This window comes from Dasypus novemcinctus, chromosome 8, assembly GCF_030445035.2.
Source record: "Dasypus novemcinctus isolate mDasNov1 chromosome 8, mDasNov1.1.hap2, whole genome shotgun sequence".
Lineage (NCBI taxonomy): Eukaryota > Metazoa > Chordata > Mammalia > Cingulata > Dasypodidae > Dasypus > Dasypus novemcinctus.
Window position 1 is genome coordinate 125,134,759 of NC_080680.1, and position 16,811 is coordinate 125,151,569.

A 16,811-nucleotide genomic window follows, 5' to 3' on the forward strand; every position below is an offset into this window, starting at 1 on the left:
CTGGCGAGCCAGCCCTGCCCTGACTGCTGATGCCTGGCACTCTCCTCGGCCAGTGCAAGCCAGCCCTGTGGGCAGCCGGGGCCTGCGCTCTGCCTGGGGGTTCCATAATCCAACTGTAGCCGGAGCCCTGCTTTGCATCAAGGGAGAGACACGGCATTTGAGAAGCAAATCTTCTTGGTCGAGGCTGTAGGAGGGGTGGTTGGCAAGACTGTTGTCCAGGCAGTGATGACGGGAGGGAACCACGGGCCTCCACCCCTGCCCTGCTGCCATCTACTTCCATTTCCCCGGGGCCGGCAGGTGGAGAGGGCAGAGCGTGGCCAGGTCAGAGCAGTGGAGCCCACGGGGACGCAGGCCTTCCTGCAGCTGGCAGAGCTCAGCCAGGCCTCCCTGCTCAGTCATCACGGGAAGAGGAGGTAGAGCTGGTGGGGGACCGACTCCACACAGAGCACCAGGGATTCAAGAGGGTCTGAGCCCCCACACCCGTCCTGCAGGGCGTTTGCCTCGCTGGGGAGACCGGGCAGATTTCCAAGATGGACAGGACAAGTGTGGGCTGGCTGGGACACAGCCGAGAGCCAATTCCTGGACTGGGCTCATTTTCCTTGGAGGTTTCGCAGGTAAAAGGCACCAAGTCTCCCTTTTCAAGCTCCCCAGGCCCAAATAAGTCATTTAACATCCGTGAGAGTTTGAAGCTTTATGAATCCCAAAAAAGATCATGTTCTTTGAACTAATCCCTTCCTGTGGGCGTGGGGCCCTTTGACTCCTTTAGATTCCGGCAAGGCCCTTTTGATTAGATCACCCTCTGTTAGAGCACTTGAAAATTTGACTGGGCTACGTCAGTGGGGCAGACCCGGGGCGGGTCTCCAGCTTCTTGCCAGATCTTACATAAAATGAGACTCAAAAGCAGAAACACACTGAGAGCAAGAGAGCAAAGAGGGCCCCTGATGGCCTGCGGGTGCAGAAAGACAAAAAGGCCCAGAGACGCTGACGAACAGCACGGGGCTGGAACGAGCGCAGCAGCTCGAAGCCGACAGGGACAGCAGCCTGGGAAAGGCAGCGGCCCAGACGGAGAGCCACCATCTTGCCTCACCACGGGGCAGGCGTCCGGCATCTGCCAGCAGGTGACCTTGGCGAGAAAGCCCCTCCGAGGATGCCTTGATTTGCACATTCTCACAGCCTCAGAACTGCGAGCTTTGGTCCTAAAAACCCCCTTTATAAAAGCCGCCCACTTCTGGCATTTTTCTCCCGGCAGCTTTAACAAACTAAAACAACATCTAAACTCTTGTTTTGGTATTTTGCACCCATGAGTCACACAGAATGGAAAAACAAAGCTCGCCATGCCAGAGAAGGTTGAAATCATTTTTCTGTGTGTAATTTTCAAAGTTGCCTGTGGAGTCTGAGAACGAGTTCAACACTGTTAACCGGAGTGTTAAAGAAATACACCCGTGCGTGGGAGCCGCGGCCCGCCCTCCCCCGCAGGTCCCTCCGTGGCCCGTGGCTCTGACGCTCCCCAACACATACGCACGCGGGCTTTCCTTGCTCAGGACGCAGCACCTCCAGTCCCAGGCAAATTCTCTCCTGCGGCCCCCAGCCAGGTGCGGCTTTTGGAACATCCAGGGTTGAGTCAGCGGACAAGAGCACTGGGTGCATGTCTGCAAAATGTCCCCCTGCAAGCCTGCTACAGGGGACAATCGAGTCACAACCCCTCTAGGATGATGTAACTGGGTGCGGTGACTAAAGAGCCAGCTCAGCCACTGAGGAGGTCAGTGTGGGGGAGTGGGGACTGAGGACAGGGCAGGACCATGCTGGTGACAGTGGCCAGAGAGACACACCCACCTCCTCAGAAAGCTCGCTGGACACAAAAGGCCTTACTGTGTCAGCTTCACAGCCCTGGATATTTTGCTGCGGACATGGAGGCGGCCAAGAGGGGCATCTGGCCAGTCACAAAGGCCCACAGGCCAGCTGGTCAGCCCATGAGCAAAGCCGGCTCCCCTGTGCCCCCACCTGAACTTCCAGGAGCGTAGACCATATTGACAGTGGAGCACGGCACCATTACCCCAGGGGCACGCCCTGGCCACAGCCTCACCGGGAAGCAGGTGCAGCAGAGATGTCAGGCTCAAGTGGCCTGAGCACTGGACCCTGCCCTCGTCAGCTCTGACACATTCTGCACATCATGGTGTCTGTAGGACTCTGCTTATTTCTAAAATGAGGATAACGTGACTGACCTCCCAGAAGAGTCCTGGGGACTAAAGGTGGTCACCCCTGCAGAACGCTTAGCAGGGTGCCTGGCACACAGTGAGGGCTAAGTAAGTGCAGCTGGCACCATCCTCACCATCACCTCCACCCACACGTCCACCACTGCCACCAGCACCTCCACTGCCGACACATCCATCACCACCACCGTCTTCATCACCTCCAGCAATACATTCATCACGATCACCATCATCATCACCTCCACCACCACTGCCTCCACCAACCCATCCACCACCATCACCACCAGCACCTCCACTGCCAGCACATCCACCATAACATCATCGTCATCACCTCCACCAACCCCTCCAGCACCATCACCACTAGCACCTCCAATGCCAACACATCTATCACCATCGCCATCCTCATCATCACTTCCACCAACACATCCACCACCATCACCACCATCAACATCATCTCCACTGGGGACACATCCATTACCATCACCATTATTATCACCTGCACAACCACCACCACCACTATCACCATCACCTCCACCAACACTTCCATCACCATCATCCCCATCACCTCCACCACCACCACCACTATCACCATCACCTCCACCAACACTTCCGTCACCATCATCACCATCACCATCTTCTCCACCTCCACCCACACGTCCACCACTGCCACCAGCACCTCCACTGCCGACACATCCATCACCACCACCGTCTTCATCACCTCCAGCAATACATTCATCACGATCACCATCATCATCACCTCCACCACCACTGCCTCCACCAACCCATCCACCACCATCACCACCAGCACCTCCACTGCCAGCACATCCACCATAACATCATCGTCATCACCTCCACCAACCCCTCCAGCACCATCACCACTAGCACCTCCAATGCCAACACATCTATCACCATCGCCATCCTCATCATCACTTCCACCAACACATCCACCACCATCACCACCATCAACATCATCTCCACTGGGGACACATCCATTACCATCACCATTATTATCACCTGCACAACCACCACCACCACTATCACCATCACCTCCACCAACACTTCCATCACCATCATCCCCATCACCTCCACCACCACCACCACTATCACCATCACCTCCACCAACACTTCCGTCACCATCATCACCATCACCATCTTCTCCACCACCATCACCATCACCTCCACCAACACACACACCACCACCATCATCTCCACCGCCAACACATCCAACACCATCACCACCATCACCATCATCTCCACCGATACATCCATCACCACCACACTCATCACCTTCATCTCCACTGACACACTCACCAACATCACTGCCAAGGTCATGGCTGGGTCCCCAACCCAGACACCTCCACTGTCAACTCCCAATACCGGGAACAAGGCAGAGGGCCAGACAGCGTGGCTACCTCAAGGGGAAAGCCTGCACTTTTCAATTCCGGAAAAGGAGCTCCAAACACACGGCCTCCTAGAAAGCATTTAACTGGAGAGAAAGCAGCATAGACAGAGGGGATGTGGAGTCCGACTTGTGGAACGCTGGGCCCCGTGAGTCTCAGAGCCACTGCAGCGCTCGAGCATCACAGCAGCCTTGCAGGTACCAGAAGCTGCCGGACAGCCAGACCGGGGAACCCCAATGCAAGGAATGCCAGGGGAGGAGGCAGAAAAGAAGCTCAAGTACAGGGCAAAAGGGACACTCCTCAGGGCCCCGGGGCGAGCGGGAGCCGGGAGGAAGGGCCTCCTCGGCTGGGCCCCCATGGGAACCACAGGGCTGAGGGCCAGAGCCAGGAGGTTGCCCACAGAGATGCAGGTGGAGGGGTCGGAGGGCCGGGTCAGGTGGTCCGGGCAGGGGCCAACTTCCTCAGGAGATGCAGGCCTCAGTGGAAGGAGACCTGGGGCCGGCGGGGACAGCTCCAGACCTGGGCTCCAGTGCGTCACTGCCCCGCCAGCCTGCGGCGCCGAGCCCCCCGCCCCCATGCAGGGGCCAGTCAGGGCTGGCGTCCCCACTGTGGAGGAGCCACCGCAGGGGGAGCGGCAGGTAGCGCGGGACGGCGTCCTGGAAGGGGGTGAGGAGAGGGCCCCGCCAGGACTTGCCTTGTCCAAACAGAACGGACGGAGTCCCCCAGCGCAGCCTCCACCACCCGCGACCTACGCCCCAGCCCCCAGCCCCTCCCTGGGGCGTGGGGCCCGCGTGGAGCAGCCCCGACGCGGCGCCTGTCCTTGCAGCTGCTGTGTCGCCTGCAAATCCGATCCGGGGCGTGGGCGCGGGCCGGAAAACGAGGCCGCGCTGGATTTTCCATGTTCTCAGAGAGCAAGACTCAGAGTGAAACAGCCACGACCTCCAAGGAACTGCCCAGCGCGTTGGCGAGATGCCCCCAGTCCGGCGCCCCGACACATGCTTGGCAGGGGTGCGCCCACGCCCGGCCAGCGGGCCCGGAGTCCACCTGTCCTGCCACCGGGGCGTCCCAGAAGAGCTGGAGGGGCGCCCCCAGCCTCGCCCGCACAATCGCCCGGGAGAACCTGCGCCCGAGCCGACGCGAAAGGAAATCGCAGGGCTCCCAGGGGACGCAGCCCCGGCGCCCGCCCACGCGCAGGCCAGCGGCCAGCTGCGGGCCTCCCTGCCTGCCGCCCCGCAGGGCTCCTACCGGCTGCGCTGCCTGGGCCGTTCCCCGCGCCTCTCTCCTCCCTGCCCGACGGGACAAGGGGCCACAACCACGGCAGACAGGGAAGGCCTCGTGCAGCGGCCAGTGCCCTTTGAGGACCGCCACCAGCACCCCTGACCGTGGGCGGACCCTGTGCCGAGGACCCGCCGGGCGCTTCCAGCTTTCATCCTCGCCGCACCCAGGTGGAGGCGCTGGGGCCCCACTTGCTAGATGAGGAGCCCGAGGCCCAGCCTCACCCACCGCCGCATGAATGCTAACTTGCAGCCCACGCAGTGCTCCAGGAACAGAGCAGCAGGGGCCTGACGGCAAGACCAGGGGCCTGCCCGCCCTCTGGGCCGCCGGGTCAACTCCTGCCCTGTCCTAGAAGCCTGCCCTGGCCGGGGAAGGCCGCCTGCCCTTTCTGCAGGCCTGCGTCCCCTGACCTCGGCACAGGTAAGCAGGGAGGGAGCCGGCACCTGCAGCCGCCCCGGGGTCGCGGTTCTCGGCACGCGCGCCAGGAGGAAAGGAGCAGAGCAGGGGCTTTGGCCCCGTTGGACCCCGTCCAGCTGCGACCCTGCTGGGTGACCCTGGGCCCCTCTGTGCTGCTGTCCCGAGCCGTGAGATGGCCACATGCGTCTCCTCCGCCCAGGCGCCGTGGAGGCCCACTGCCCAGCGCGCAGCAGGCGCGTCCTCGCCGGGCACCCCACCCCCATCAGCCTCCCTCCCCCAGCCGGGGGCCACTCGCTGTCCGGGGCATTTGCTTTGGCATTTCTGAAAACACCAGGCCCACAGGGCGCCTTCCCTGCCGGGCTGCGGAGGAGCACAAGGTGCTTTCCTGGGGCCACGGGCCCCTCTTCTCAGGACTGGCCAGCCCCCAGGTGCTCCAGCCGCGCTCCAAGAGGAGCTGCAGACTGCAGGGGCGCCGTGGCCCACACGCCCGGGCAGCCTCGGCGCTGCACCAAGAACAAGCCAGACACGCAGAGGCCGGCCAAGTCACCTGGCAGCAGGCTGGAGCAGCCCGAGCAGCGCCAGCCCGAGCCCCCACCCGCTCCCGCCACCCCATCCCCGGGGTCACCCATCGGCTCTGGGACCAGGAGGGAGGGAGCGCCACGCCTGGCTCAGGGCCACGTGTGCAGCACGTCCGTCACTTGCAGGCCCGGATGCCGGGCCCAGGGAACTCCAGCAGCGGGCTCAGGGTCACCGGCTGGGAAGAGGCCGGTCAGACCGCGTCCCCAAGGTTCGCGGGACCCAGGGCTGACACTCCTTCCACTTTCTCCCTGGCTGGTTTGGAAGGGACGAGCACGACCTGCCCTGTCCACTCAGGCGGCCGCGTCGAGCTAGCTCAGGCCAGGGCGGGAGCAGAGGGGGCCGGGCACAGGCGCAGGGTCGGCGCCCAGAGCCTGGCGCGGCCCGTTGGGTGGGCAGTGGGGTGCAGCAGGAGCGTGCCCCTTGCCCCTGCCGGGCTCCGTCGCCACCGTGACGCCTCAACAGCCCTTCACTGTGGGCAGCGGGGACCTCTCTGGGGCATCATACACTCCAGGAAAAGCCTCGGTGCCCCCAACACACCTTCCAGAGCCGAGTGAACCCACTGCGGCCCAAAGCTCCTCCGGAAGGGGCCCGCGGGGCCTGGGCCCTCCCCGAGTTACCCAGATGCCCGGCCTCCGGAGAGCCCCTGCCCAGGGAAACCTCCTTCCAGGGGGGCAGCACCTGCAGAAACACTTCACGGGGGCGCCGGCACTTCCTTCTGAGGAGCCTTCCAGGGGCTAGAAAGGGAAGACTCACCATCTAGAACGTTGCAAGGTAAAGCATTAAATCACTTTTATTTTCTAAAAGTTCTGTGTCCCCTACAACAAGACAAAGGGAGGCTGGGAAGGGGGGGCCCGTCCCACTCTACTCATTCATCACACGGTTACAGGGGAAGATGCTCGAGGCTGCTGGCGGCACCGCTGACCTGCTGGGCACACTGAGAAATTCCCGTTTCGAACGGGAATGCGTGTGACAGCCAGGGAACCCCAGGGCTGGGAGGACAACGCCTTCAGCGCCTCCTGTTAACCTGCGGGTTACAAAACTCCTCGCTCCCAACAGGCGCTGCAGCAACCACGGCCGAGACTCCCTCGTGCACGTGGAATTCCAGGAGAGGGGCCCGCGGCTCACCAGGACGTCGCGTCCTGAATGCTGTGGCCTGCGATTGCATCAGAAGCCTGCCGCCTCAGCTGCAGAGCGAAACTCGCATGGCCGTGGGGGGGGTCAGGCCCGAGAAGGAAGACCGGGGCTGTCGAAGTCGAGGTGCTTTTCATTTTGAAAATCAAAGGGGGTCTCATTCTTCAAAATAAGTTACAGTACGCCCAGGGCATGCCCCATGGGTTCATTCTCACAGAGCTTCGCACACACAAAAACGGGATAGGGACTACTACATTGCCCATTTTTCAGAGGGGGAAACTGAGTCTCAGACAGGTTAGGCAACTCACACAAGATCACACAGCTAGTAAAAGGTGGGGCAGAGAGATTCACACCCAGTCCTCCTGACCACTGATTGCTAAAACTGCCCATGGCAGGTGGTTCTTGTTACAACTCAGTGATGGGAAAATCGCCTTTCTGCTCAGTTAGAAAATCAGGAGGCAGTATTTGTTTCAGGATCCTCATTTTTTTCCAGACAGATAAGGCAATTTTCCCAAATCTTTACAACCGAAGGCACACGGTGATCACACAAAAGACGCTGTCACGGAGGTTGGGCTCAGCACAGAGAAGCTGGGCACAATAAACGAACCTGCCACCGCCTTCTAACGCTGCTTTCAGCGCCCTCGACGGAAGGGAAGAGGGAGGGCAGAGGGCCAGCCCTGGCGCCAGCGGCCACATGGCTCCCCCAGCCGGGCGCTCGCGGACAAGCCCAGCGCGGCCCCAACCGCCCCGGCGGGGCCAGCACCGTGCCCCCCCACAGCTGGCGCGTGCGATTCCGGCAGCCCACCGAGCAGCCCACCAAGCTCCTGGGCTTCACCCAGCCCCCCCATCCGTCTGTGCACGCCCCAAGTTCCTGAACCCAGCTCCCCAGGAGAGCCCAAAGCTGCTCCCGCTCGGCAGGGACAACCTGGCCACCCAGCGCCCATGCCGGTCTCGGGGCCAGTCTGGGCAGACGCGCGCTCAGAGGGTGCATCTCAGCAGCTTCCGCAGCCCTGGGCAGCGCCGCCGGCGTCGAGCGCTCGTGCCAGCCCGTCGCGCCCCGGGGCTGCAGCTTCACGGGCCCCTGAGCAGAGGGGCCCTGCAGGACCCATACACACTCGCCCCCGGCCCCCCCCAGCAGGCCCCGTGCAGGTGGCTGCGGGTCTCTCCTCCCCGTCCACGTCGGGCCACCCAAGCGTGTCCCACTTGCGCGGCTCGGATGTGGGACGGCCATGCAGCGCGACGCAAGGTCCCTGTGACGCTCGCGGGAGGCAGCCTGCCGGCGATGAGCTGCGTCGAACCTGCCGTCACGGGGCCCCAGCCCAGAGGTAGGTACACGCATTATCCCATTTTACAGGAAGAGCAGTCGAGGCGTAGAAGTGGTAGCGCAACCTGTCTCCAGTCCAGCTTGTGCACGAAAGAGCCGAGCATTCAGCACCGGGCGGCCAGCGCCACGGTCAGCCACAGCTGCACCCGTTTCTCATGGGTCCATTTCCTGCTCCCAAAACTCTTTACAGAGCGGGGAGGCCCCGGAATCTCTCTTCTCACTGCTTAGAGCTTGCTCTTCTCCCCCCAGGAGGTGCCGCTACCGTTAAACAGAAATGGAATAAGCGCGAGGTATTTGTCCCTCGGGTCGGGGTGGACGTGAAGCCAGGGGTCCTTCTTGGGGGGCACCCCGAGCACCGCAGGGGTGCACGGACCCCGGGAACCCACCTCGGGTCGGCCAGGGGCGGGAATCCGTCAGGAGTCATCCGGAGCCGAGCACGGCTGGGCCAGGCATTCCTGGCAGCTCACGCTGGCTGTGGGGGACTCCCTTGGAGGAAGTGCCGCCCTCCCGCTATCCCTGGGGACCCCACAACTAAAATCTAGAGTTGGGCCAGCCCGCCGAAGTCATTGAGCCTAGTGGTTTCACGCTTCAGCAACGGAGCCCTTGGATCCAACAAAATCTTCCAGAAAGCCCAATTACGTGAAAGAAAAGGAAACCCGCAGAAGGTCCTGGAGGGAGCACAGCTCCTGAACACCTTCCAGAAATACAGATTCCGGGGCCTGCCACAGGCCCGGGGCCCCCGCACTCCTGGAGCCGGGCCTCGGAATCTGAATTTTTAACTGTTCCCTGGTGATTCCAGCACCTTCCACTAAGGGGCCACCGTAGCTCCCTAACCAACCGCAGACCTTCTCAAACTATGGGCATTGGGACGGCGCTTTCCAACACCAGCTTAAGCTGCACCCCTGACTATCAAAGAGAGAAAGCAGGACTCTGCAGGTCCCAATGGGGTGCCCCAGGTCCACATTGCTCAGCATCCCGCTCCAATCACTGGGGCATTTCCCAGAGAGCAGGGTTCCCGGGCAGATACAGCCCAGACGCCGCTGAGCTAGAACCCCGCCTGACCGAGTCCGCGGGTGCCTTCCTGCAGCCTCCATCAGCTGGGAAGTTGCGCCCGCCCCGTCCCCCCAGGTCACATTTCTACACGCCCCCCCGGGCGCCCACCCTTCCCTCCGGGTGGAGCCCCGGGACAGGGGTGCCCCGCTCTCCACACGTGCCCCCGCCACGGGCCCCACACATCCCTGCTGACGGCAGCAACGGCTCACGACGGACGCGGCATCGGCGTGGGTGTCTGGTCCCCATGCGTGGGGGTCTCTGAACAAGGCAGCGACCCCCATGGTACATCTACCCCAGGGGGGCACCGGGGCCTCCTGCCCTCTCCCGCTCACCTCAAACACTTCCTCATCCAGGATCCTGGTGCCAAACACAATGATGCCGTTGACGTCGACGATGGGGTGGCTGCTGCGGTCCAGGAATTTCGTGATCTTCTTTGCACAGTCCAGGACCAAGGTGACATTTTTCTTGTGGACACTGAGAGCGATCCTGTGCCACCTGCAAAGGAACAGACAGCCCAGGAGGGTGAAGGGGGCGCTGGCGGCCCCAAAGGCCGGCACGAGCGGTTTTGCTCCAAAGTACTCAAGACACAAGAAGGAATTCCCATCTCCTGCACCCACGTGGTGGGGCGCCCCAGTTATGCTCCATGTCATCGTGTGGTCTCTAAACCTCAGGGTTCTCATCGCTGACGTGGGGACAGCTGTCAGAACCCCGTCGGCTCGTGGGAAGGCTCCCATGGGCGCCTGCGCGGGCTCATCAACGGCGGCTGTCACAGCCGTTGTGGAAGGATGGAGGTGGCCGTCCTGATGGGTCATTAGCAAGACGGTGCTCTCTCCCACGCACCATCTGGGCCACCAATGACAAGCTGAGTTTTCAAGGGAAAAGTCAGAATCGATGAATCTGTCTGAAACCCTTAATTAGTGAGGAACACAAGGATCAAGTCTTGGAGGCCTTCCAAAACATCGCACTTGACCCCAGGAGCGTTAGCCACGGAAGAGGCGACTCTTGCACCGCCAGCGTTTAGCTCTGCACCCAACAGAGAATTCTAGAAAGCCCTGTCTTTTTTTAAATTTTTTTATCATAGCCATGTCCTTAAATCCTTTCTGGAACAGGCTGAGAAAATCTACACAACCTCCTACGTCCCTTCTGATACATTCAACGTAGCCGAGTGCATTTTACAGAGGGAGAAATGGGGGCCTGGGGAGACGGCACTGCCTGAAGCCACAGGGGATGAGCTGAGGCCTCAGGACTCCCAGCCCAGCGCTCCCCACTCGGCGCGGCCCCAGGGCGCATCCCGACACCGTCCACCGCGGGTCCTGCTGTCAGCTCGGAGGGCTGGGCCACGATCAGTGCCACTTACTTGCCATCCGACAGGTTGATGCCCCTGAACAGGGGGTAGTCCTCGGGGCCGGGCTTGCCCGTGTGGTCCTCGTAGAGGAAGACGGGCGAGCGGCCCATCTCCAGGCCGACCTGCTGGATGCCCTGCTCGTTGTAGATGGAGACCAGAAAAGCCTGGCTGCCTTTCTTGGCCTTCACGGTGGTGAGAATGGAGAAGTCCTCGGGGAACGCCGACGCTGCAACAGAGGACGGAGGTGAGCGGGCCCCGGCGCCTCCGACGGGCCCGGCCCTCGGCTCTGCCGAGAGCCAACCCGGGCCTGGCGGCGTTCGCGGCACACGATGGGCACGGGGCACTGCTGCACATCTGCCCTTCCCTGCTGCCTCGCGCCCCGCCTGCTCCTTCAAGGCTTGGCTCTAGGAAACCCGACTGATCCTTCTGTCTGGGCACCCCAGCACCCTCTTCTCAGTTCCTCTCCTCCACACAGCTGTGTACAAATCCCAAGTAGAACCTTCCGGAATGTGAGCTACCTGCTATCGATGCATCATTGCATCTCCCATAGTGCCTAAATCTAGCACAATGTGTCTCATTCAACATGCACTGAGGGGATAAAGGGTGGGAAGTGGGGTTGGAACAGGTGTGGGACCATTACCAGAACTATATATTTTTGACATTTCCTTGGTTACATGCAGAAAAGAAGAAGTAGGACACCAAAAGGTTTCAGTGCCACCAGTTCTGTTATGTGGGTGGGAGAGAACGTCTCTTACAGCACAGGCCAGTCCCGAGCCGGCCCCACCCAGCGCGCCAAGCCCGCCCTAAGCTGCCCCAGCCTTCTCAACATGCTGGCCCCTGGTCCACGGCCGTGACAGGGGGACTGGACCCCTCCTCCTGTATCGATCTTGAGGGTGAAGTCAGCAATTCTCCGCCACCTGCAATTTGCAATTCTGCCGAGAGCCGGGCGCTGCTGAGAGCACGCAGCTAATCGATGCGCAGTTGAGTCAGCCAGAAGCGCTCAGGCCAAGCCAATGTGTTTCTCAGAACCAGCCAGGAGCGGCAGCCCAGAGCGGGGTCGATAAGGACAGACTGACTGCAAGCCAGAGCCACAGCGCTGCTGCCCCGGCCGCCTCGGCTGGCTAGTGGCAGGGGCCGCCATCGGGCTCAGGGGCACGAGTCAGAAAACCAGCCCTCATCGGACAGTCCCCTCCATTAGATTGTATCAAGGTCAACCAGATGGACCCAAGGAGCCGCTCGCCCTTCGTGGGTGCAGAGCTAGGTTCTGGGGCTGGCTTCCACTGAGGACGCTGTCCGTGAGTGCCCTCTGCTGATGGAACCACAGAGCAGCCTCTCCTGCTGGCAACTGTTGGAGCAGGGACAGTTGGGAGGCGCCACGTCGGGGTGAAGGGGACGTCAAAGGCCATCAGACCCGTGGGCGGGCTGAGACTGCCGATGGGGAGAGGGGAAATTCTCGTGGCCACCTTCCGTCCCCTGCAGGACCAGCAAGGGGAGAGGTCCCAGGGCCCGAGGAAAGAGAGGGACCCCTGCTTCCGACAGCCAAGCCCGCCAGCCCAAAGCAAGCATGTGGTCCCGAGGCCATGACATGGGCAGGCTGGGAAACCCAGCCGGGGGTCCCAAAGCCCTCCCGCAGCGTGCTGGCTGGCAAAGCAGGGGTTCCCGGCCCGGGGGCCGGCGCCCGGGCATCTGGGGCGTCTGATGTGCTCTGCACCCTGGGCCACAGGGGTCCCTGGCCCAAAGCCCCCGCACTCCACCCCTGGGGGGCCGCTCCAATGGCGGGTGACGGCAGCCGGGGGAGGAAAGGCTGGTTTGACAGGGAGAACCTCTCGGGCTGCCCGTGCACCCCCGGACGGGAGCCGTTTGGGAAAGGATGAACCGAGGCACCATTCTCACCCAGCTTCACACTGTCCCTCAAGTGCAGGGACGAGGGAGGGAATGTCAGAGGTCACGGCCTCCGTGGGGACCCCTGTGGCAGCCTGCAGGGGTACACCCCGGCTGGCAAGGCCAGCAGCTCTCAGTGGTCCCACGGGGTCCCTGCGAGGGAGCGGACACTGGTGGCCTCGGGCGGGGGTGCCTCTGACCTCTAGCATCTCCAAGGCCACCGTCCACGCCAGGGTGGACAGTGCAGCTTGGGTTCGAGTCGCTGACTCAGTGGTCCCGAGCTCAGGGTCACCCGTCGCCCGCCCCACCCCAAGACAACGCGTCACTTCCAGTCATCACTCTGCCCCAAATAATGAAAAAAACGGGCAACGAGAGCATTCGCCTTCCCGTGATGCGCGGCTTGGGGCCGATAACCGTCAGCTCTTGCCAGCAGCTCATTAAAAGGCTGTTTCTCAATTTTTAAAATCTCTATGGCAACAAATTTTCTCAGCTCAGATAACCTAAAAGGATAAATTATGCTAAACATTAATCTATCTCCTGGCAAAACAACAATGGATTTACTGTCACTGTAGAGATGGCCCGTTCTTGTCACCGACAGGAAGAGGGGCGCTGACACAGCTCTGTCTGGGCAGTCGGGGAGGGCAGTCTGTGTTGAACACTTCATAGTTTATTTCTCGGAGAAAAGCCACAACTGTGGGTGGGCTCGGCAAGGGGCCCGGTTGCTTCCTTAGATCATCTCCTTTTGGCTTAGGCTGAGGCCCAAAGCCCTAGAGCGTGTTAGGTATACAGTAGGAGCTTAATAAATGCACTTGTGTTCAAACGGAATCCTACGAAGTCAAGGGCTCAGGTGCCGGGCAGCCCGACGGATCATTCGACTCGTCCGTGTGATAGACGGTCACGAGGCCTGGGATGTCCCAGGCAAAGGCTTGTCGGGCTCTGGACACAGCCATGAAGGGCCAGCTCGAGGCTGATTCCTGGATGCCGCTGGGACGGGCAAGCCTGGGGCAATAAAAGGAGGTGCTGGCAAGGGGATGGGGGCGTTGAGAAGCAGACTACCGGAGGGAGCTCGAGCAGAAAGGGCCTCGGTGGGGAGAAGAGGGGAAGGAGCAGAGACTCGGGGTGGGCCTGCATGCCAGCTGCAGGGGTCCCCGGAGAGACCCAGCGGGGATGTCGCCACGCTCGGGCCGCCACGCTCCAGGCGGCCCTCGCCTCCTCCAGCCTGAGCTGTCTGAGTCAGCCTGGCGCCCTCAGGACCTTCGGGGCAGGCACGGGGTCCGCGGGACGTGCCAGCTGCATCCTGGGAAACGGTGGCCCCTGTGCTACTCAGGGGTTCTCAGGCCAGTCCAACCTAGACACGACTTCCCCACAGCAGGCAAAGAGCAGGGACCCCCGCGGCAAGCCAGCCCCCGCCTCCCCGGGCTGCACCCAGCACGCCCCGTCTCACAGGCCTGCTCTGGCCCGCACAGCCCCCTCCAAGCCTTCCGGCCCCCCGTGCGCCGATCGCGCCCCCCAAGGCCATCCGGAGAGCCGTGGCTTCGAGTCCACAGCTCGCGCTCAGGACCCCGAGTCTTGGGGCCTGAGCGGGGTTGAACAGTCTCGTGGTCTCAGGTGGAGCGCAGGTGAGGTCCCGCCTGACGGTGGTGGAGACAGCAGCGCGGCTCACCTGCACCTCCTCGGGGGAGGAGGGGGTGGCTCAGCGACGCACCTCCAGCCCTGGAGCAGCATCTGCCCCGTAGAGGAGGCTGGAACGTGCGTCGGCTATTTCCCCCCTAGATCGCAGGTGCCCCCCGTGCAGCTGCTGAGGGACGTGGGTCAGCTTGGCCTGGGAGGAAGAGGGCCACGTCCAGGCCATGACCTCGTGCCCCTGCGCACATTAGGCCACTGGGCACTCAACAGTGACCCAGACGTCCTTGGTCTGCAAGGCCATCTCCAGGTGGCCCCTAGGGAAAGACTCGGCCCCCTGGGCTTGGGCAGCCCCCCAAGAGATGGGCACAGGTGTCCCTGACCAGCTCATGTCACCACGGCCCAGGCTGGGCTCCGGCCACGCTGACCACAGCCCTCTCCCCTGCAGCACTCAAGCAGGCCGGGCTTCTGGGCTCACACCACACACAGGACACCCCTCCCCCTGCACTCAGCTGATCCTGCACAGCGGCTGCTCTCGGGCCATCTCGCTTCTGCAGAAGCACCCCGTGGCCCCTTGCGTGGTTCAAGCTGCACGCCCCGAGTGCTCTCCTCTCGGAAAACTTAGAGTGGACCTTTAAGGCCACCCCTGAGAGGGGTCCAGAGGAGAAGCAAAGCACTAAAGAGAGGTGACGAGACAGAGGGGCAGGGAAGCCGTGCCGTTCCATCAGCTCTGAGGAATGCGGCACCCTGTGACATGCCTCTAGGAGAACGTTCCTTTAATAGTTTTTCCTGAGTCAACACTTTGGAACCTGCAGAAATTCCCAAATACTTCCAAAGCTGCTCCAGTTTTCCTTGTCACCAGCGAGGCACTCGTTACAGGTAGCCCCACTCTACTAGGCTGAGCTAATTAGCAGAAGGCCCTGGAAGAGCAGGAGCTACTTTTTTGAGCGTCTCATCAGTCACTAATTTGAGAGGTTGGGAAAAAATACTCCCATGCTTGAAAAATCCCTTATCTTACTCTTCAAGGGGTCGCACTAGATTTCCTAGAAATGAGCCTGCACGCCTGAGACCCTCCAACATTTCCCCCCTCAAGAAACTCCAAGAGGGCAGAAGGTATAAAGCACAAATTCTGGTAAATCTGCTGTGCTGGTGAATTGGATGACGGGGGCAGTCATCGTCAACTAACTGACCGTGGATCGCCTCGAGGGAGGGCCCCTTTTTCCCCAAACACGTCCTTCGAGTGTGACAATGTTATGCACGTGTTACTCAGAGGACCTTCTAGAGTAAGCGCAGAGTCAAGGAGATCCCGGGCAGACCCTCTCAAGCCCCAGCCCTCAAGTTTCTTGAGAGCCACGGGGCAGAAAAGCAGGCCAACTCTGAGCAAACATGCAAACGACTGCCCAGTAGGTGGTTCTAGAAGGTGTGGTCGCCCCTAAATGTCAAGAAGCATGCCACCAGATGCAAGGGAGAATGACCTCCCCACAGTGGGGTGTGAGGAAAGACTGTCACGTGGCTCTCGATGTGCCACAGAACCGAGACAGCGACATCCCCAGGCTGGGTGGCCGCAGTCCACCCTGCGACGAGGCCGCAACAAGGGGGCTCTTGAAGAGACCTCGATGCACAAAGGGCCCTCGGCTGCCTCACCCATCTTCGCAGAGCCACGAGGCGGGGACCAAGGGACCTGAGCGAGCGCGCCAAGCCAGGTGGCCCCGGGAGAAAACCGACGCGGTCGCCCCCGCCAACTCTTAAATGTCACGCCTGACTCAAAGGGAGGCTGAGAAAACCGGCACGGAGTTAGGGGCAAAAGGGTCAGAGGAAGCAGAGCGCAGGTGACAGGAGAGCGTGTCCTTGGGGGACCCAGTGGGGCCGCGGGGGTAGTAGCCACAACCTGTCCAGTGGCCACCCCGTGGGCTCTAGCTGGGTCACAGGCTGCTCACTAAAAGCTGGTGCACAGGCTTCCTCTAATAAAGAAACAGCAGGTGAGTTTACCTGCCCAAGGCCCCCTGGCTCCCTTCTAATCTTAGGAATCAGAACGAGGAGCTCGTTTCAGCCACAAGCCCCCAAGGAAGGGGGACGGGTCATCGATCGCTGGCTTACTGGCCTCATTGACGCATGTCCAGATAGGCCCAGGGGGTTTAAGTGACTTGAGGGGCGGGGGTGTCCTGCACTGACCCAAGGCCAGGTAACAGGGCAGCTCCGCTGTGCGTCTGAGCAGCTCCCGCGGCCTCCCGCACGCTCCGGGTGGATAATGAACAGCGGACGCCCAGCGCCTGGCTATTGATTCTCATTAAAGGCCTCTCACCCTCTCGCAGGGAGTCGAGATCTTTGATTTATGGGCCTCTTCCTCTCACTGCCCTCAATTAAGCTTCTGTCTGGAAGGGCTTCCTTGCCCACGCCCCTGAGCTTCTCAGAATCACCTGCCCGCCATCCATCTCCTTTCCACCGTCAGAATCCTGGTGGTCCACCTGAGCTGGAGATGCACCTTCCCGGATCAGCCACCGGATGGGCGAGGCCCACACACCCACCCCCGGGGCGTGTCGCGGGGGCTGCTGGGAAGTGTCTGCACTATGCTG

At 61.5% G+C, this 16,811-nt stretch overlaps 1 protein-coding gene across 1 annotated transcript in view; it reads right to left on the bottom strand.

Moving 5' to 3' along the window:
* Positions 1–16,811, bottom strand: part of COL5A1 (collagen type V alpha 1 chain) — a 153,581-nt gene that overhangs the window by 97,437 nt on the left and 39,333 nt on the right. The window contains 2 exon segments of the mRNA XM_058302640.2: positions 9,722–9,884; positions 10,747–10,960. Coding sequence (XP_058158623.1) covers positions 9,722–9,884; positions 10,747–10,960 — 377 coding nt within the window.